Source organism: Hypanus sabinus, chromosome 22 (genome assembly GCF_030144855.1).
Source record: "Hypanus sabinus isolate sHypSab1 chromosome 22, sHypSab1.hap1, whole genome shotgun sequence".
Classification (NCBI taxonomy): Eukaryota; Metazoa; Chordata; class Chondrichthyes; order Myliobatiformes; family Dasyatidae; genus Hypanus; species Hypanus sabinus.
In genome coordinates, this window is record NC_082727.1 from 32,784,746 (window position 1) to 32,807,998 (window position 23,253).

The window sequence follows — 23,253 nt, forward strand, 5'->3', positions numbered from 1 at the left end:
TGAAATTGGTTGTAATGTAATTTTGTTCAGCAGAGTATTTTGCGAGAATCAGATTTTTATTTAACTGAAGTAAAGAGCACTTATGTTTATTTGTATTTCAACATGGAATGTGTTTTAAATGAATAATTCAGACTTCAGTTAGGTATAAACAAATACATTTTTATTATTTTCCTGGGAAAATTAGTATAGACTATTTTCACTCTAATATGTCCTTAGATTGGTTTATCTCTCTATCCCACTGAGAATCAACTTGACTCGTATAAAGCAGAGATATGATTTATTTGCTATTCTTTCTGGACAAGAGAATTCTATCCTAGCATGACAGAATCATTGTTCCTTTGAGATAGCTATCATTGTAACTGGTAGTCCTTCCTGCATTTTTTAACCATCTCCCTGTGGTTTTTTTTCTTTCACTTTCTTCTGTTGTCAGCATCAATCACAGTTACTCTTGAGTTACTGCACCATTTTTGGCATTGGTTACATTTGGACCAGCATCCAGAACATTTCATTTTGAGAAACGTGCGTTTCCAACTCAAATGTTCAGTGGATTGTTGAAGCTGATTACTAATTACCAAGACAGCATTCAGGCAGTTAAATTGATGACAGTTTCATATCATGCAAATATTTAAAATACATCAGGGAAGTCAGAGGGAAGGGAGGCTGCTCATTAAGTTACGTATAAAGATAATGGCACCCTCCTAGTTAACTGGTGAAAAGTCAATTGAAAATCTTCCTCATGGTAGTGTCTGTGTTGTCACCTGCAAAAGTAAGTGATGTGGATAAATCTATTAAGGGAAAAGCATCTGTTATTGAAGCTAGTTAACTTACTGAACTTGCTACAGCAACTCATGCCAAGTTACTCACCTTCTACCTTACCTGTAGATCCTTGCATTCACTCATTTGTTGTCCAAACACTCCAGAGAATTCATGTATTGTCCTGACGTATCACAGGCTCTGCCTCTGAAGTGTTTCCTCTCCAGCACTGGGTGATCTTCCATTCCCCTGAAAATCCTAAGTCATTATCTGAGTGGCAGAATGGTCTGAATGTACTTTCCTTCATCTGGGGCTATCTCATCCCATTGTACTTCTCTGGTTCCTTGTTACCTTTAGTTGTGGGATTGTTTTGAAGTCTTGTAGTGGCCTCTGCAGTTGCTTCCCTTCCAGCATCTTTCACTGGTAACAGGATATAATACTTGTTTTATTTGCTACCCTGCAGAGAGGTGGGCACGTGCCCATCCCTTACTGGCAGAGGCCCAGTCACTGCTGCAAACACCTCACTTTCAAAAACTGCCTTTCAAGAATAGTTATTACCCTACAGTCATCTGAATCCTGAACCAATGTAGATAACTTCACTCACCTCAACTCTAAACTGCTTCCACAACCTACAGACTCACTTTCAATGACTCTACAATTCATGTTCCTGCAACTTTTTTTTCTTTGCACATTGGTTGTTTGTTAATCTTTGTTTATACAGTGTAGTTTTTCACAAATTCTATAGTATTTCTTTATTTTTCTGTAAATATCTACACCAAAGTGAATCTGAGGTTAGTATATGAGGTACCTCCTATACCTAATAAAGTGGCCATTGAGTGTATGTTCATGGTCTTCTGCTGTGGTAGCCCATTCACTTCGAGGTGTGTTGAGTTGTGCATTCAGAGATGCTTTTCTGCACATCTTTGTTGTAATGTGTGGTTATTTGAGTTACTGTCACCTTCTTGTCAGCTTGAACCTGTCTGGAATTCTCCTGACTTTTCTCAGCGTCAAGGTGGCTTCACCCACAAAAATGTTACTCACTGGTCATTTTTTGTTTATCGCATCTTCCTCTGTAAACTAGTAACTGTTGTGTATGAAAATCCCAGGAGCTCTGCAGTTTTCTAGATTATATTTCTTCCCTATTCCAATCAGTAAACCTCTTGAGCATGTATGCATCTCTTATGCATTGATTTGCTGCCAAATGATTGGCCGATTAGATATTTGCATTAACGAACAGCCATACAGATGTACCTAATAAAGTGCCCATTGTATGTCCACCGTCTTCTTCTTGGGCCCTTAGCTCCCAGTGGAGCATAGGCCATTGATAAGGTTGAATTTAATGAATTTAGTGTATCACCACCTGTATCTTCATCACAGTATTTCCCTTGTGAACAAAGCTACTTAACTGACAGATTTGCATTCTGAGTTAAATTCCTTCTTAGGTAGTGAAACAACAGCCATCATATTCACAGTTTCCACTACCTCTATCAGAGCTGTGGCAGGGGACTCTGGTCTTTCCTTACCAATAGCTACAGATTTTGCGACTCCTCAAAAGCCCACCTAACCTACTGCTATTTTTTTTTGTATGGAGGCCACTGCACCCCAAAACATGAGTGGTGTCTGGATATCTTATTTGGCCAAAGTTTCAATTCTCTATAATACATAATCCAAGTAGACAACTCAATCCATGTCCATGATGGCCGGTGCACTTCTGTGACCACAATAGCTATTTGGACCAAACTGTCTATTCTAATACCCCAACAGTTTATCTCTCCCATAACTTAGAGAGCTCTTCCTGTATTTGTACTCTACATCATTTTACTCTACTTCAACATATTTTCAGGACCGGTACAAAGCACAGCTGATTATGCAGATGTGCTTAACATACAATTCTCAGAACATCAAGTGGTTTTGAATGATGTGCTGAGGACAAAAAATAAATTCCTCCCAGCAAGTGATGGTGGGGTGGAGGAGTCTCAAATACATTGCTTCAAAGGGTAATGGAGGCAGATCTCCAATCTCATTTAAAATGTACCAAGATGATCAATAGAATGGCCATTAACTGCATGTAATGGACCAAGGGATGGGATGTGGGATTACCCTGAATTTCACTTTGGCCACCATGGATTAGGAGTGAATGGCCTTTCTGTATGCTGTTGATCTTCATGGTTCTTCACTTATGATATCAGAATATCTTTTATGTATACTTCTTAGCATTAAACCTGCAGGGTTATCTGTTGAATTCCAAACATCATGCACAAAAATACCACTGTCACAACAGTAGAGAACATGTTTGTGTGCACATAAGTCCCTAAACAGTAGTTATGCAGAATTTGATCTGATTGATTGTAGCAGTAGATATTAGTGCTTATGATGCTGGAGGAATTCTCTTGAATTACATGTCTGTAGATCAGCTAACAATTTGCAGTGTGAAACCTGGATGGTTGCTTCTGCTGTTTGCATTGCATTAGGGTGTTAAAGTTCATCTATAGTGGTGCACATTGCCCTGCTGTATCTACAATCGGTGAGAGCTATTTATTGATCTCTGGCTGATACAATGAGTTTGAAGACCATAATTCACATGCAATGCTAATTTGCCATTAGAGAGACATTTTGAAGTTCAATGTCACAATTAACATTCCCTCTTATAATAAGCATGGTCTGAACCCATGTTCAGGAGCTAGAATGACCAGCCCTGTTAAGCCTTCTTTAAGGGGATCATCAGCCACCAATTGATCAGTTGTAGGTAAAAATTTTTTGGCTTTTACCAATTGCAGGGATTGTTATTCTTTCTATATTTGGTTGAAATTCTCTAGGAAAGGTGCAGTAATGCATGATTTCTGCATTAGTTATCACTCATCAATGTGAGCATATAAATACAGATGACGAGAAAAATAAGCAGCAACCACAAGTGTAAGATGACATCTACTGAAAGGAGAAAAATGGGGAATGAAAGTACTCTTAGTGAGCCTTTACCTTTACCAAAATTACTTACTAACTTTAAGCCCATCACCCCTACTGGGACATAGGCCACTGACAGTAGCTCACCAGAGTCTTCTATCCTTGGCCAGTCTTTCAAGTTGACCCCCTGAGTAGCCCATCTTCAAACAGCCTTCCTCTCCAAGGATGGGGTCTTTGGAGTTTCTAGTGCTCCTTTTGTTTATACAGAATGGGGTTGCTAGCCCCCATGTTCAGCCTTCCTCTTTTTATAGTCAGGCTTGGAACCGGCCATGGCTGAGTTACTTACCTACATTGTTCAGTGTGTATTTCTCCTACCTGAACCTCAGTTTGGAGCAATGAGTAAAGCATCTCTTCTATAGTACAAAAATCCTTACTGGGCTATGTTGTCTGTTCAATTCACATCAAAAGCACAAGGCAGAGCAAGAACTACATTGTCAGTTGTAAACTCAGCCAACTCCATCATAGGCACAAACCTATCTACCATCAAGGGCATCTTCAAAAGGTGATGCCTTGAAAAAGTGGCACTCATCATTAAACCCCCCTGCCCGAGACATGCCCTCTTCTCATTACTGCACTCAGGGAGGAGGTACAGAAGCCCAAAGACACATACTGAACATTTTAGGAGCAGAGCATCTTCTCCTCTGCCAAAAACAAAGAAGAGAAAATTTGCAGATGCTGAAAATCCAAGCAACACACACAAAATACTGGAGGAACTCAGCAGGCCAGACAGTATCTATGGAAAAGAGTAGATTTGACATTTCAGGTTGAGACGCTTTGGCAGGACTGAACGTCGACATTACTCTTTTCCATAGATGCTGCCAGCCTCTGAGCCTTCTTCCAGCATTTTGAGTGTGTTTCTTCCCCTCTGCCATCAGATTTCTGAAAAGTAATTGTTACGTCTCCCGTAACTGGAGAACTTACCAGCAAAGATAGAGAGGTCCGTTGAAGTCTGATGTCACTATTTTCAAACGTTTTTATTTATAAAGGGGCACAAAAGTAAGGTTAATGCAAACATTCAGATAATGCACATCACCAATACTCAATCTAAAGCGCGGGTATAGTCATAATCGTCATTAAGAAGTAATCTCGGCTGTTGTCTAGGGGATAATATTTTTGTCCATTAGAAATATAAAAAGTCATTCAGAAGTCTGCAGACTTTAGCCTTTCGAGGAATCGTTGGGTCTCACGTGTTTTAGAGGGATCGGTGGAAAACGAAAAGAAAACTTGCCCGTGTCTTTACGAAGCCACTCCATTAAAAATCAGGGGAGCCTTGGTCTCCCCATTGTTAGTTCGAAGTCCTTCTCGGTATTATCAGCCACCCGCTCCCCAGGCAAAGGAGTTAGGAGCACACCTGGCGTTGAGTGGCTTCCAGTTCTCCCGGGAGCGTTGAGCGAGCAAGTTCCTCTGGTGCATCGCTAGCGTACTGCCTCCTGCAGTCCGCTTTTATCTTTACTTGCAGAGTTGTAGCTGTCCATCAAAGTAGGGGGATGCAATCTCCACCCCCACATTGCCCGAGGGTGTTCAGGCCCATGGTAGCTGTCACGTAGTAGGGACACACAGGTGCCTCTGAGAACAATGGTCAGAACCGTTGCATTGTCTCTCACTTCCGAGACCCGAATTAATAGCGATCTTGCGATTCCTCGGAAGGAGGGGGCTGCTCCCGCTTCTTCGGCCCCTCAGAGCTGTGGCACCTTCATAACATAATGAACCCATGACCACTACGTCACTATTTTTGCTCACTGTTTGCACTTTAATTTATGTATATGTGTAAAATATTTTTATTGGAATTTGTAGAATATTGTATGCATTGCATTGTACTGCTGCTGCAACATAACAAATTTCATGACATATGCCAGTGATAATAAACCTGATAATGATTCTGATTCAAGATGAAATTCCAAATGATTGATCTTCCAGCAGTTGTTGTTTTACCCAAGGGGATCAAGAAAGATGTTTGCAACCTTTAACAAATAATGACAAGGCAAAAACATGGACAAACATTATTAAATGTTACTGTGCAACATGTGATAGTACAAGGATTCATCCCTAAGTTTTCCTGTAGGTCAGATTTCCAACTTCAAGTGACTATTTGGGAAGAAATGTCATTCATGGAAATCATATACCTAATTTTTGGAAAAATGAAGAACTGATATGCTTAATTTATTGTTTTTAGTAATCCCTTTCCAGGTTTTGTTTAGATGATGCCTTTTAGAAGAGCATAGGCAATTGATTGTCCATGAATAGCTGAGGACTGATGAATTTGAAGTTTCGGGAAAATATCTGCAATTAGTTCTGAAATAGAAATAGAAAAAGAATAGCTGAAGTATTCGATATATTTCATGTGTTTTTTTCTTCTGAAATTTTATGAATTGTAACTTGCTTTATAAGTTAAACTATTAGCTCATATCCTATCTGAAAAGGCCCCAGCAGAGAGTAAATTATTTTGATGAGCTTGTGAAATAAATTACACAAGCTGGCAATAAAAAGGTTGCAAATTTAAAGTTTTATCATTGGTGTTCAGCAGAAATAAACCACAGAAAAGTACATTTTTTGTTGTCAGTTGTAAAGCATTAATATTTTGAGAGCAGGTTTGGAAGAGTTAATGAACAAGGACCAGAAAATCAGGAATGCTTTGCAAATTATATGTATATATAGTTAAAGGAAAAAAAATTACAGACACCGCTGTGCACCTGGACATGATTCACTAGAGGGTTTGATTAATTATCTCATTTTTTTCTGCTTGTGATTATGTAGGGAAGTATTTGCAAATTTTAAAGGGCTGTATTTTAAATTACTTTCACACTTCATGTTTATGCCAGAAACAACTTTGTAATGCCACTTGCTTAAAGGAACAGTTTTGTAGGTTTTGCTTTGAAGTCGAAAGATGCATAAATTGTGTTCATATTTTTTTTCAAATTGTCTTCTGCTGTGAATGATCGTTGTTGAAAATAGCTTCTCTTTTCTTAGACTTCTACCACTACCGTCAACATAATGGTTACTGATGTCAATGATAATGATCCAAAGTTTGATGCCATCTTTCTTAAGAATTTCACTGTATTGGAGGAAGAAGCAAATATCTACGTTGGACAAGTGAGGGTAAGACAATTGAACTCATTTTGCAAATAGTTGCCTGGCAGTTGGACCAATTAGAATCTTTTATTTTTGTAGAAAGATATTTGATGTATGTTTTAAGCGACTGTGCCAATTTTCGTTAGAACCAGTGGCTGTTGATCTAGCCACTTCCACACAGAAAGCAATCTTGGAGATAATGCACACTACTGATGATGTCATCACTGTGCACATTTCCCTTTATTCTTTTGATGACATAGTTTGGGTTTTTTTGTATTCAGCTAACTTAGAGATCAACTGGAATGCAATGCACTACTTTGCAGCTTTTTTTGTTGTTTAAGGACACCACTGACATTAGTCTGGCCATGTGATAACTTCTCAACACTATCTGGAGCCCACTGTTAAATTTACTGTGGTGTAATCTGTGTCTAATTGCACAATTACTTGTGAAGACCTCTTTATTCCTTTGAATGGGAGCTTTCTATTACTGAAAGAATGACAGGCTGATAACTGGCCTCACAGTGTGAGATGGGGATCTTGTTCCAAGAGACAAACACATGCTTAACAAAAAATCTTGTACCTAAATTGTTTATTGAAACATTTCCTACATAAATCCCTGTAACAATGAACATCTTTGTAGACTTGGGTTTTCAAAGATCATCAGGGCTAAGAGATATGACCTGTTTGGGAAAGGTCTTTGACCATGCTCTCAGATCGGGACTGCTCTCTCCACCTAGATCATCTTGACTACAATCTGTTGAGCATATGATCTTTCCTCAAGTCTGCAGTACATCTGTCCTGCTTCCCAATGTTCTGCTCATTGCTGCATTAGAGAGGGCAATTTATTCGAGAGCAGTCTGTCTACATCTCTTACATGTTACTGGAGTGCAGTTGTGGCCAGACATCTCCCCACTCACCCACTCACATAATGGTGGCCCATCCATAGGTCTTTCTTGAACAGGTCACAGCTCTTGGTTATGACTGAAAATCTGAACCTACAAGAACATTGTCAAATCTCTTGATCCCTACGGATCAAGCATTGACTAGTAGTTCCACATTGCGCTGGATGAACTACAGTGCTCCCTTCCTGTCCTTTTCCCCTCTGAAAACTCTTGCCACTGGTTTATTATACCTTGCTGTTTTCCATGCTTGCTGGCTAGAGTGCCTTTATTCAAGATTTAGGATTTAGGATTGTTTATTGTCATTTTTCAGTACATGAGTGTTGAAGAGAATGAAATGGTTATTACTCCAGCATAAAAACACAATAAGCATAAAGAACAAAATGAAAAACAAAAACCCCACAATAAATATATATGTAAAAGCAATTCTGTAAAACATAATGTACAAGTAACTGCTATATACATAGACCGATTGAAAATAATGTGACACTCAGGGATGTGTTTGCAGTGGTGTTGGAGGGTGGTGAGATGGGTTAATGCGTGGAGATGTTGATCAACCTGACAGCTTGGGAGAAAGTAACTGTTTTTGAGTCTGCTGGTCCTGGCATGGATGCTTTAAGGCCTAACTTCCTTGTAGAATTTGTGCACAACAATATCTGTCCAAACATATCTGATTAGGTTGCATATAACAGTGTAGATTCCGTTTTGCCAAAAAATTGCAATGTACTTTTGTATAATGTGACTGATTTTTTTTGCCAACTTTTGTGATTTATTTTCTAGGAAAATACTGAATGTTAATGATATAAACTAGATACTTTTGGTGCATTAACTGCCTTAAATCTAAGTTCTAAGTACTGTACAGGTTAAGTGTCCCTTATCCAAAATATCAAAATCCAAAAACTTCCAAAATCTGAAATTTTTTTGAGCAATGACATAACGTCACAAATGGAAAATTCGACAAACTGCTACAATAATACACAGGTCTCTGTGCATGACAGTCATTTCTGAGAAGTGATCTCACGTACGTAATGAACAGAATTAATGAAAAATGGAAAAACACTTAATAAAACCAAAAAATGAAGAACTTGCACCTGTATTGAAAGAATGGATTCAGCAGTGTTAGAGTGAACATATACCGTTCAACAATATGCTGATAATGAAACAAGCAAAGATCTATCACGGCAAACTGAAAATGTTAAGGTAATTATGAATATTCATCAGGATGGTTGCAGAAATTTAAGAAAAGGCACAGCACTAAATCTTTAGAGATTTAAAAAAAATAAAGATAAAACATCTGCTCATCATGAAGCAGCAGAGAAATGCATTGATGAGTTTGCAAAGATTGTTGCTGATAAAAATCTTAACACCAGAACAAGTCTACAATGCTGATTGTTTTTATACCTTACATAAAGCCTAAAAAATAGTAAAACATAAATGCAGTGGTTTTGATCAAAACATCTTTTCATCAAAATACGACATCACAGGAGGAGACTGAAAGCCTGCCATTGTTTATCGTTGTTCACAGCTGATTCAAGTATTTTTCCGACGCTGCTTTTGTTACCCTGCACACATTATATTTTCATTATATCAATGGTATGTAACAATTTTTTCCTGTTAAGTATATGTGTGATGAGCATGTGTAAGACAAAAACTGCTTACTGGTAGCATATAAGTTCAGAGTTGGAAATGATGGTGATCCCAAGCTACCTAATTATACATTCTGAAATCTGAAACACTTCTAGCCCCAAGCCTTTTGGATAAGAGGTACTTAACCTGTACATGTTTCAGCTGTAAAATGTTGAAATTGCTTTGGTCCCGCCATAAAAATGAATTACGTTAAACTTTATAAGTTAGTTTTTAATTGATTTTCATCATAATAGGTATCTTGCTAGTGGTCAGAAATTTTATTTCGAACTGCAGCGGTTTGTAACAACAGAGGATCTGATATTATGTCAGCAGACAAGTGATTGAAACTGTACAGGAAGCACAATTACATGAAAAGATTTTGTTGTATACTTTGTTAAAATAATTAACTGAACTCATTAATCAATGCATCACAAATATATTGAACAGTGGAATTGTAACATGCGAGATTTAAGTAAGATTCATGAACCAACGTTGTGACTGAAAGCATTTTTAAGCATGATAAATACACTCTGCAAACTGAGAGGCATGCTTTCTGGCTGTAAACTCCTTGCATTGGATTTCAATTTGAATTTTGCCCTGTTTGGGTCAGTGCTTTAACATGGAGGGGGAAAGAGGATTATGGGAAGAAGTGAGAGATGTGGAAGTTGAGATCTTCAGAACAATTCCCTCTAAGCAGCTAAGAAAACTTTGATGAATGGTCTCGGTCTGATATGTCAAATGTCTATTCCCCTCCGCTGATGATGCCTGACTTGATTAGTTCCTCCAACATTTTGTGTATGTTGCTCAAGATTTCCAGCATCTGCAAAATCCCTTGTGTTTAGAAAAAACACTGGCAGCTTTCGAAGCCTGCTTTAGCTTGCTGTCAATCGTTAATTTAGAAGTATTTACAACATTAAAGAAGAAACAAAGCACAACACTTTAAAACTATTAAAATTATTAATTAAATTAACTTAGAAATATAAATTAACTCATATTTATTTGCCTTTCTCACAGCCATTTCTCTCCATTTAAGCAATTAGATATGTTTCTGCATGCATTATACCCAATGTAGGAATATCAGGTAGATATCCTCAGTGTAAATGCTGGGAACCTGCAAATTTGTCCTTTGCTAGTGAACTCCATGAGTGCTGTAGTAGTTAGAATATACTGTAGTTAAGAAATTACTGGTGCAGTACAGCCAGCAAGGTCTGGAATTCTGTTTCATGCATGAATCTTGTTGGAAGGGAGTTGCAATGATCTCTAATGAATAATATACAGGGGGTTTTGTTCATCAGTATCAAAATAAACAGATTGATGTTGAGAGAAAGGAGCTTCAAATTTTGGACAACTGGTGCAGCATTTCCTCAGTTAACAAAAAAAATCAATTTCTTGGAAATATTTTGTTCAGAGGAGGTTCATAAATCAAATAAGATGAATTGGGGATGTTTTGGTACAACTTTTTTCTATGGGTAAAGAGTGGTTTGCTGTATGGTGACATACATACTTGGAAAATAAATTCACTTTGAACTTTAAACTCTAGCTGAAAGTATATTTCTAAAGCAATGACAAATACCCCAAATGGTCTGTAGCAAAAATCTTTAACTAGAATAGAAGAAATGGAGGAATACCTATACCAATTTGAATTGAATTTTGTGTAAGTGACTCGTGATATCTGTCAATATGCTAACATTGATGACATTGGGAGTGATCCTGCATCCCAGAACTATGTATTTGAAAGAAGACAGACAGTGCTGGAAATCAGTGTACAACACTAATTTAATGCCAGTGTTGCCAAATTTGAACTCATTAATGCCTCTAAGATCATGTGCTCACTATGTATGCAGAATATAATGCTTATCAACAGCAGAATGGTGTTTTTCAAAGGGATGAGTAACTGGTCAATGTCTATGGAGTGTCGGTTTGAATAGTGTTTGATTTCTATTAGACCACCATAGAAAATCACCCTGAGCCAGCAACAGCATTACCAGCATGCTCCTCTTTGCTGTCAAAATGTAGTTCCATTGAAATCAATTGAACCCAATTGTTGATAGCAAGCAGCTGACATCACTGTCACAATGCAGTGCATTTAGTTCTGTTACCATGGATACTGTCTACAAGGAGTGACAGGAGCTCAGGAATTTTATAATAACTTTAAGACTTTAGCAGTACCTAGTTACTCCCAGGCACGAGTGTGTTATCCACGAGCCCCTTCCTAATATAGCTGCAGAACGGGATTGGGTTGCAGCATGGTGACCTAGCAGCTAGTGCAACAGTATTAAAGCACCAGCAACCTGTGTACAATTCTACTGCTGTCTGTAGGGAGTTGGTGTGCTTGCACCTCATGACCAAGTGTGTTATTCCCCCCTCCCCGGTACTTCCGGCTTCTTCCCACATTTTATTAGTGTACAGGTTAATTGGGTCATGGGTGTAATTGGGCAGCATGAGAAGCATTGGGCCAGAAGGGCCAGGTGCCATGCTTTATCTCTAAAATACAGTATATAAAATTGAAATAGAATGACTCACAGGCATCACTGACATGACCAGCAATTTTTCCTATCCTTTATTGCCCTTGAGAAGATGGTGGGAACAAAGAACATAGAAACTTACAGCACAGTACAGGCCCTCCAACCCACAATGTTGTGCCGACTATGTAACCTACTGTCGAAACTGCCTGGAATTTCCCGAGCACATAGCCCTCTATTTTCCTAAGCTCCATGTACCTATCTGAGAGGCTCTTAAAAGATCCTGTAGTATCTGCTTCCACTACCACAGCCGGCAGTGCATTCCATGCACCCGCTGTTTTCTGTGTGGAAAAACTTACCCCTGACATCCCCTCAGTACCTATTTCCAAGCAGCTTAAAACTATGACACCTCATATTAGCCTTTTCAGCTGTAGGAAAAAGTCTCTGGCTCTCCACACGATCAATGTCCCTCATCATCTTATATGAATTTCTAGATTGCTGCATTTCCCCTGGTGAAGACAATCCCAAAGTGCTGTAGAAGTGTCATTTCTAGGGTTTAGACCCATTCACAATGAAGGAATCATGATTTATTTCAAAGCTAAGATGGTGTGTAAAGTGGAAAGAAAACTGATGGAAATTTGCTGGCCTGGCTTCTTCATGAGGTAAAAGTTATGGTTTTGAAAGGCTATGAAGAAGCCACCCAGACCACATAGTTGCAGTGCCTTTTAGATGGCACAGAGTGCATCTGTGGTGCACCATTGGTGGAGGGAATAAATGTTTGGTAGATAGATAGGGTGCTAATCCATGGCATGCTTGATGATACCGATAGTTGTGGATAGAAATTGAGGTTTTGATAGGTGCAAATATAGATGGTATCTAGCACTTAGTCACTCAAACAAGTGGACAGTACTCTGTCCCACATCAGAGTATCCATAGTAGAAATGGTGGAAAGATCATGGGGTGTCAGGAGGATAAGTCACTCTTGGTGATCACCTACCCGCCACCCCCACCCCTGGCCACTGACCACGAACATGGGTTAGGTAAATTACTTAATTAATTAATTCAAAATTCCCACTTTATTATATCCATATAAGTATCCACACAAATTATTTAGCATCCCAAATGCTACTGTTCCTACTGCACCAGTATCCACCCAGGCCATCACCTTATCACCAAAATAAGGGATCTCCCATTTCACAAATGATTGATCCTTCTCCTTCCTGACAAGGGAATGAGGGTCTACCTTGTGACCGTTAGTCTCCAATGTTCTTACTACACCGTAGCCAGTATCCTTCATTTTTACTTTCTTTTCTGATTAGTACTGAAGCACTCTGCCTCAACTCCACTGGTGCTAGCTTATCGGGGTAGCTATTGTAGGCTTTCATTAGCTCCAGCCTAATGCTATAGGCAGTCTTGCCTCATTGCTGCTCTCCCAAATAACAACTTGCTTCCTATGTCATTTCCTTCTCTTCACTGAATCAGATCAATTCAAGCCAGTTGCACATAGCTCCAGCTATTCACTGGGCTCAGGATACTTCACAGGTACAGGCTGCTCATTCGTAAGTCTGCATTTTTTAGATATTTTCAAAGAATGGTTCACAAAAATGTTTATTTGGAAATAATCATTGGTTCATTAGGTATCAGAAGGCAAGAATCAGTTCACAACATGATGGCTTCAAGAGCAGTCTCGAAGTAATGTCAGCACTCTTTTGTCACATGGAAATGGCAGACATTTTTTTGTCTGCTTCCACTGACGTTGATTCAAGCCAATTAGCTGTTTAACAGATTTTATGTCTTTCATAGCCAAACAAGGCAGGAGAGCCTACTCCTGACATTTAATTCTGTTTCCATTGCTGAGAAGCATCATGGCAGTCACCATCAACCAGAAATTCAACTGTACTAGCCAACGTCTTATTGTGGCAACAAAAGTAGTTAAGAAGCTGAGTATCCTCCAGTAATCCACTTTGTGACAACTAGAGCCTTTCCACCATCTCCAAGGCATAAATGAGTATTTGGAGTAGGCCCCACTAGTCTGGATGAGTACAACAACAATCACTAACAGTACCTGGACCATCCAGGCATTGAATCCTGCTTGATTGGTTCCCCATCTACAACATTAGACATTTTCTCCATCACCAGCATATCATGTGTGTAATATGCACTGTCTATAAAATGGATTCCAGCTTCCAAACTCAATTTGCACCTACCAAAGCCACAATTTCTATCTACAACTATGGATAATATCTACATATTTTCACAGCCACCATCAGGAAGGAAGTGCAGAAACCTGAAGTGCTACACCACCAGGTTCAAGGATAGCTACTTCTCTTCAACAATTCCTGTACTAACCTGCACAGTCTAATCACTGCCTAAGCATAGCAACGCCATTACCCACCATAAACATTATTTGCATACAGTGGGCTTTGTTTTTATCTAATTGTGTTCCTTCTCATATAATTTGTATAGTTTATGCTTTCCTTGTGAATCTTCTGTATGTGATGCTATGTGCCTGTAATGTTGCTGCAAGTACATTTTCTGTTGCTCTTCTGCATATACGTTCTTGCGCATATGACAATAAACTCAACTTTAACACTGACTTCTTTCTGATTTGGAAAGATCTCCTTTCTCCTCCATTACTGGATCTAAACCCTTTAATGACCTATCCAACAGCACTTCACCAGAAGAATTATGGCAATGCAAGGTGACAGCTCACCAACACTTTCTCAAAGGCGGTTAGGTTTGGATAATAAATGCTGACCTTTTCAGCAACTCAGTGCTTCAAAAAAATGTTTGAAACAATGATACCAAAGCTTTTACAGTCACAGTTGAGCTTCTGGTCATTGGTGACCCTTAGGATCTAAATTCTAAATGCCTATTCAATTCTATTTAGAATAGAATTGCCTATTCTAAATGAGACCTGAATGTGGAATGAGTTGAGGAATGGAGTAGGCTGTGATAAGGAGAAGAAGATATGAAAATACTGTCATCATCAGTGGTCTCAGCTTGCTTCAGAACTCAGCCTTGATTACTTTTGGGTTAGCAATGAGGCACCACTTCCTTCATAACAGTGAACTGGTTCTGACATGTGCCTGTTCTGCCAGTTAGCTGTTTCTGTCCTCAATTATTTAACATAGTGATTACCAGAACTGCACCTGAGCAAGCTGTGAAGAAGATCAACAGTATTGAAGTATAATTTCCAGCGTTACAATTGTCAGACAAGCCATTTTTTCCAGATTATCCTTTGAGTAATGAAGATTGTACTTGGAAGTTAGACAAAATAAACAGACTATTGATTTAAAAATAAGGAATGACATAATATAAAATAGGTTAAATTGCATGCATATTTTTAATTAATTAAATTAATTTTGCTCATCATTGTAATTGTACACTAGTTGACCTTAATCTGATTATAATTGTTGCAATTTATTTCATTTTTTTCATCCTAGCAGTGAATCATCTTCTTTAGTATGCATTGTCTTCCTTAAGGCTTGCAGTTAATGTGTTATTTTATTCTTTTATTAGTTTTTATTGTCCTTTTCCCTTCCTATATCTTATACACCTGATTGGATTTCGTGCAGGATGATTCTATTTAATTAATTAGAGGCCTCATTTCATGTTCATGCATATTCTGCTACTGTGTTGAGCAATTGACGTAATTGATGACTTCAGCTCATTTTAAATTTACATATTGTGCACCCTGTTCATTCTTTCTGCATGTCATAGTTTATTGCCTTCTCTCTCACCCCTCTCTCTCCCTCTCTCCTTCTCTCCCTCACACCCACTCTCTCACTCTTTCTCCCTCACACACACACGCTCTCACTCTCTCTCCCTCACACACACACTCTCACTCTCTCTGTCTCTCTCACATACTCTCACTCTTTCTCTCTGTCTCTCACTCTCTGAATCTCTCTTGGTTGCTGTTGTTCTTTTGCTCTTAAAAAAAACCGATGTAATTTAGAATTTGAGTAGTAAAAAGACGACAGACAAAAATAAACAAGAGCAATGTAATAAAATCCTTAGGAAAACTATTAGCCTTTTGGAATAAAGGAAGATAGGGGTGTAAAGGCTAAAGTAAGGTAAGCGGTAAAACTGAGATGAGTAAAACTCTTGAAAGGTGTGAGAATAAATTAATGGACGAGTATTTTGCAAATATCTGAATTAGGTGAACGAATATAAAACTTGAACCCTGGACCTAATGCGCTGTTTAAGAAGATTATGGCCTGATTATAAACTCAATTTTGCATTCAAGGGTGCATGTGGTAACCTTTCACCCCTTTGTATTCTAATTTTCTTTAAAAATATTCAAAACTATGGGGTTGAGAGGGAAGTGGGTCAGCCAACCAGGCTTGATGGGCTGTATGACCTAATTCTGCTCCAATATCTTATGGTCTTCTTTGCAGAAGAAAGTTCTGGGGAGTTGTGGCTCTAATACAAGGGTGCATAATTTTGAGGTGATTGGAGGAAAGTATGGGGGAATGCCAGAGAGAAGTTTTTTACACAGAAAATGATGGGTGTGTGGAAGGGCCTGCCAGGGTGATGATAGAGCATATGCATTAGGGACATTTAAGAAACTTGTAGAGAGGCACACGGATGACAGAAAGACTGAGGGTTATATGGGAGTGAAGGGTTAGATTGATCTTAGAATAGGTCAGCACAAAAACTGTGCTGCTACTCACTATGTTCTATGCTCCAAAGCTTCTCTGTCCAAAATGGGTATCATCTCATTTTTAATCTAGTTCTAGAATCATCCAGAAGTGAGACAACCTCTTCACATCTACCTTGAGATCTTTTATGTTCCAATCAAGCCCTGTCTCACTCTTCTACACTGCAGCAGTCGCAAGCCTGTCCAAACTTTCCTGGATAAACACTGCATGAGATGTAAGTTTCAGATTACCCCTGGGTTGCCTGACCGCTGACATGATTCTGAGTCCAACCAGTGCTTACAATGCTGCAACTGGCTGTATTTCCTAAGAACAGGGGCATTATTGTAAGTAGTGAGCGCTATATATAGCTTGTTACCACAGAGTAACATTAGCCTAGGCTTTTCAAAATAGGAGTTTATTATTCTTGGAAGCACACCCAGCATATTCAAATGTAAATCTTCCTCTTTTTTTGAATACTGGATCTGTGAGTGTAAAAGGCTCCAAGAATTTCTATTTTGGAGTAGGTTCTTGATATGCCTGAGGTGAAAGGTGTCACCCTGGCATAGTGATGACAAGAAAACAACCTCTCCCTCAATGTCACCAAAACAAAGGTGCTGGTTGAGGACTACAGGAGGAATGGAGACAGGCTAATCCTTATTGATATCAATGGATCTGGGGTTGAGAGGGTGAATAGCTTTAAGTTCTCAGCGTGTACGTCACCCAGAATCTCAGGTGGTCTGTACCTACTGGCTGTGTGTTGGAAAAGCATGACAGAGACTCTGTCACCTCAGATGATTGAAGACATTTGGCATGCGTTCCTAAATCCTAAGGACTTTCTACAGCGTTAAATCCAGGACCAAATCCTGGATCAAGCTGATCCAGGTCAGCTTTTTCCACATCAGACTGATTAATGCTCGCTGATACAATTGTATTTTTTTTTTGCTATATTGACTGTCCTGTTGTACATATGATTTATTTCAAATTACTATAAATTGCACTTTGCACATTCAGACGGAGACATAACATAAAGATTTTTGCTCGTATATGTGAAGGATGTAAGAAACAAAGTCAATTCAATACTGTGGGTCGATAGCTGGTGGATCAGGAGATATGATCTAGCTTAGGGGTTTACTGACAAACTTTCCATTGTCAGTGTGACCTGCTATGTTTGTCAATGCAAAGGCTCAATGATTTGGACATGGTGCCACAAGGAATTTCCTCACCTTGTGCAAGCAGTAAAAAATCAGCGAACATTATATCCCAATGCAAACTTGAGTCAGTGTTCAATGGATCACACTCACGTCACTTAACTACCAGCAGTTCTAGCAAACAGGACATCCTTAACCTTGTCCTGGTTCAGCCTCCTGTACATCGGTGAGACCCTATGTAGATGGGGGAACCACTTCATTGAGAACCTTCACTCTGTCTGTCACAACAGGCGGGATTTCCTAGTGGCCACCCATATTAATTGAACTTCCCATTCTCATTCAGATATGTTGGACCATGCCCCTCTCTACTGCCATGATGAGACCACTGTCAGGTTGGAGGAGCAAAACCTCATATTCCACCTGGGTAGTCTCCAGCCCAATAGCATGAATATTGCTTTCTCTATATTTCAGAAATCTCTCCCCACCCTCCCCTTCTCTTTTTCTCAATTCCATATTTGGGCTCCCCTCTTACTACCCCTTTCCATCTGCCCATCACTTCCTTCTGGTGTCTCTCCTCCTCCTTCCCTTTCCCCCATGGTCCATCATCCTTCCTGTCAGATTCCTCCTTCAATTCTTTACCTTTTACACCTATCACCTCCCAGCTTCACACTTAATCCCTCCTCCCCCCACCTTCCCCTTCGCCTTGTCATATCTACCACCTACCAACTTCTCCTCCCCACCTTCTTATTCTGAGTTCTTTCTTATTTCAAACTCTAATGAACAGCCTCCACCCAAAACATTTACTCTTTATTCCTCTTTGTAGATGCTGCCTGGCCTGCAGAGTTTCTCCAGCAGTTTGTGTGTTGCTTTGGATTTCCAGCATTTGCAGAATCTTTTGCGTTTATTTTTAACCTTCATATGTTCCTACCAAATAATGTTTGCGAATCTTTTTCCCAGAGGACACAGCTTGCATACTGTGTTACTTAAACAACCTCAAAGAGTATTTTACCTGAATATGTAGCATTTTTCTCTCTTGCTGAACATGTTATATAATTAAGTAGAAGGCAGACAGATGGATAACTCTGGTGCAACCATTTTCTAATGTTATCTGAAATTTCCAGCATCCACAGCAAATTATTACCAATATATGGATTGGTTCTGCACTGAGTTTATTGGCAGATGGACTTTTTTTTAAACAAGCAACCACCCTGACCTGTCTGCAAATATAACTCAGTGCCAATTGAGTAGAGGACTGTTATAGTATGAAGGCATCATGTTGCTACTGGAAGACCAGTGCTTGATCTGTACCGTTCACTGCACATTCCAGCATAACGATGCAAGGATGGAATTTCTTCTTATTTCAAATGCATCACAATCTAATGATGTGCCTGCACTTAATAGTGATTTACATCATGGTGAAGATTGCAATCCATGCCTAGTCTGCTACCTTCTGGCAAAAGAGATTAAAATACAATCAGCATTTTCTAGAATAGTGGCATCACTTGTTTAGCAATAGGTGACATATTGCGAGATGTTACATATAGTTACTGGATGGAATCTGACATTTTTCTAGACTCTGGAAATGCAGTTCTTGTCCTACATTAGGGATGAAATGGCGGCTACAGCAGCATATTTACACCTGTGAAGATAGCCTTTTTGAAGTGCAAAATTTCTCATGTTGTTCCTCAATAAAATTTATGCTGGAGAATTGCTCCATGAATAACCCTTCGCCAGTTTGGAATGTTTCTCCTTCTTCTCCTCCTCCCCCTCCTCCTACCCTCTTACAACTTCTCAGGGTTGGCGCATCATCAACTTACTGCCTCTTCATGGAATGCTATCAGTGACCATCATAGAGGCTATTGAAAATCCATACTGTTTTCCCAATGTCTGAAGGCAATTCTTGAATGTATAATACTTGAGGTCAGGATAGATTCCTCCAGTACCTTCATGGCACTTACTAATAGCATTAACTGAAGGGGATGCTTCAGTGAAGCTGGCCCTAGAAAGCTTGTGAAGGTAGAGGGTAAAATGAATGCAGTAAAATAACAGGGAATCCTGGAGGAAAACCTGATGCAGTGTGCAAGAGAACTGCAGCTGAGGAGAAGATTTGTTTTCCAGCAAGACAATGACCCCAAGCATAAAGCCAAAGGAATGACTTAAAAACAACAAAGTTAATATCCTGGAGTGGCAAGTCAGAGTCCAGACCTCAATCCAATTGAGAATTTGTGGCTGGACTTGAAAAGGGCTCTTTGCTTCGGATCCTCATGCAATCTGACAGAGCTGGAGCAGTTTTGTAATGAAGAGTGGGCAAAAATTGCAGTCTCCAGTTGTGCAAATCTGATAAAGATCTATCCACACAGATTCAGGGCTGTAATTGCTGCCAAAGGTGCATCTACTAAACACTGACTTGAAGTGGGTGAATACTTATGCACTCAGTTATTTTGTGTTTTATATTTGTAATTAATTTAGATCACTTTGTAAAGATCTGTTTTCACTTAGACACGGAAGTGTCTTCTTCTGTTGATCTGTGTTAAAAAAGCCAGATTACTTCCACTGTGATTCTGATCCTACCCACAAACTCATACTCTAACAAGAATAAAATCTGGGAGGAAGGAAATGCGGATGATATTTTAAAGCTTGCGCAGTGCAGGCTATCACTTGTTGTTACTGATAGTTTACAATGATACCAATGCACTTAAGAATAAGAACTAAGAGCCAGCAGATGTAGTTTATAGCACAGAAGTTATTAGGTCCCAATGCCTAAACTGCTTACTTACTGGATGATAGCATAAACATCGATTTCTCTAACCTCTAGTAATTTCTGACTCCTCTCTTACCCCTTCTCTTCTCTTCATCTGCCTTTCATCTTCCTCTGGTGCCCCTCCTCCTTCCTTCACACTCATGGTCCACATTCCTCTCCAATAAGATCTTTCTTCTTCAGCCCTTTGCATTTGCCACCTATCCCCTTCCAGCTTCTCACTTTAAGTCCCCCGCCCCTTCCCTTCAGCCACCTATATTTCCTTCATCTGGTTTCACCTATATCACCTGCCATTTTGTACTCCTTCACTCTCCCGATTTCTGAGTGTGTTATTTTATACAGGAATACTGTTTCTTCTTTCCACAGGGTCTCTGTGCCTCCCCAGCTTCAATTATTTATCAATATTTATCAACTTTATCAAAATAATTATCTCTGACACTACTCTCTATGATATAGCTTTTCACGTTCCAACAAATCTTCGTGGGTTCTTTTAGCACTTTTCCTTACTCTGTTAATGGCAAAGTTTAAAATTTCAATTACCTCTCTAATCAAGGGAAATAGCTTTTCATCACTATCAAAATCCTTCAATTTAAAAAGCTATGTCATAATGACGAGCATAGTAGTGGTGGTATGTAGGAGGAGGAATTTAACATGCTTTACAAGAACAAGCTCCGTGGTCATCTACAGTACGTGGGACTTTATTTACCCAAATTTCCCGTTATTTTGTCCTGCATTATGAAACCTGAAAACTACTTCATAGGCAGTTGTTGTGGCCTGAAGGCACTATATGCACATTAGAAATTCATGGCCCTTTTCTCTGCTAAAGCTATATTATAGACAATAGACAGTAGGTGCAGGAGTAGGTCATTCGGCCCTTCTAGCCAGCACCGCCATTCACTGTGATCATGGCTGACCATACACAATCCTGCCCTCTCCCCATATCCCTTGTCCCCGCTATCTATAAGAGCTCTATCTAACTCTCTCTTGAATGCATCCAGAGACTTGGCCTCCACTGCCTTCTGGGGCAGAGCATTCCACATATCCACCACTCTCTGGGTGAAAATGTTTTTCCGCATCTCTGTTCTAAATGGCCTACCCCTTATTCTTAAACTGTGGCCTCTAGTTCTGGACTCACCCATCAGCGGAAACATGCTTCCTGCCTCCAGTGTGTCCAATCCCTTAATAATCTTACATGTTTCAATCAGATCCCCTCTCATCCTTCTAAATTCCAATGTATACAAGCCCAGTCGCTCCAATCTTTTAACATATGACAGTCCCGCCAATCCGGGAATTAACCTTGTGAACCTGCACTGCACTCCCTCAATAGCACGAACGTCCTTCCTCAAATTTGGAGACCAAAACTGCACACAATACTCCAGGTGGGGTCTCACCAGGGCCCTGTACAGCTGCAGAAGGACCTCTTTACTCCTATACTCAATTCCTCTTGTTCTAAAAGCCAGCATGCCATTAGATTTCTTCACTGCCTGCTGTACCTGCATGCTTGCTTTCATTGACTGATGTACAAGAACACCTAGATCTCGTTGTACTTCCCCTTTTCTTAACTTGACTCCATTTAGATAGTAATCTGCCTTCCTGTTCTTGCCACCAATGTGGATAAGCTCACATTTATCCACATTAAACTGCATCTGCCATACATTTGCCCACTCACCCAACCTGTCCAAGTCACCCTGCGTTCTCATAACATCCTCCTGACATTTTGTCTCTTATTAATCTTCTCTGCTTAATAGAAATGCTCCCAGTATCTTAAATTACTGATAATGTTTCCTTTCTTTGCTGTTATTTGGGTGAACCTATGCTCAAAGTTTTCTATCCAAGGGAACCCAAAGCTTTGTATTTTTAAAAAACTGCCGTTAACTCCAGGTGGAGTCATCAGGACGCTGTTGCGACAGCGTTCTTTTTTAGCAGGCTTTCTTATTTTTACGAAGCCGAGTTGCTAGCTTGATGGTCAAGCCAGCATGGATGGAAAGCGTGCAAGGGGACCAGCTGGATTCAAACTTGGGAGCCTTCGCTCTGAAGTCCTGCACTGATGCCACTATGCCATCAGCTGACATTGTATTAATCATGAGTTAACCATTCATTGTTACTATTCTATCAAAATAATGTAACTTGAAAGCTTTTTTTACTTCCTTATTTATCTCAATCATTTCACAAATTAAAATCATACATCTGAAAATATTTGTTGCTTCGTTGCCAGTCCACGTTGCTGTTTTGAGCCATGGATGCAACAGTAGGATTTTAAAACTGACGCACTGGATAAGCATCTGAAGGTTTACAGAGAGCTTTCCTGTGTGGACATATAAAATGCATCAGTGATAAAGACAGACAGAGCTGCAGATGCTGCAAACTGGAGCAACAAATGATCAACTGCAGAAACCCAGCGGGACGAGCTGCATCTGTGTGCGTGCGAAAGTGCGGTGAGGCAGAGAGGATCCTGATACAGGATTCCGACCTGAAACATAGACCGTTCCTTCCCACCGCCCCTTCCCTTCACACACTCCCGCATATTCCGCTCCATCTGCTGAGTTCCTTCAGCAGATTGTTTTTATTTTGCACGACCAGGTTACCTTTATCAATGTTATTGTGTTATTACCAGAAAAATCATTATCTTAATACAGGAAAAATTAAAACTATCGAGCCCTCTATCATTAATACAAATATAATGAACTTCCTTTGATTATTCCCATATTTAAATTTCATATTATTTACTTGCAACACAGTTGGAGGTCTCTAGGCATATCGAGTCCCTGATGGCTTCAGAGGATACAGTTAGCTCTCTTCCCCACATATCTTCCTGAAACAGGTTTTTTTTCACACTCACCATCAACTCCCCTTGATTCCTCTGCCACCCAGCTACGCTACAGGAAGATTCTCTTAGTAAATGAATCTAGCAGCATGACTCTGGGATGTGAGAGG

At 39.6% G+C, this 23,253-nt stretch overlaps 1 protein-coding gene across 1 annotated transcript in view; it reads left to right on the plus strand.

The window, feature by feature from the left end:
- Positions 1 to 23,253, plus strand: part of pcdh15b (protocadherin-related 15b) — an 831,732-nt gene that overhangs the window by 463,726 nt on the left and 344,753 nt on the right. Inside the window, exon 19 of the mRNA XM_059948101.1 lies at positions 6,682 to 6,810. Within this exon, the coding sequence (XP_059804084.1) occupies positions 6,682 to 6,810 (129 nt within the window). The remainder of the gene's footprint in view (positions 1 to 6,681; positions 6,811 to 23,253) is intronic.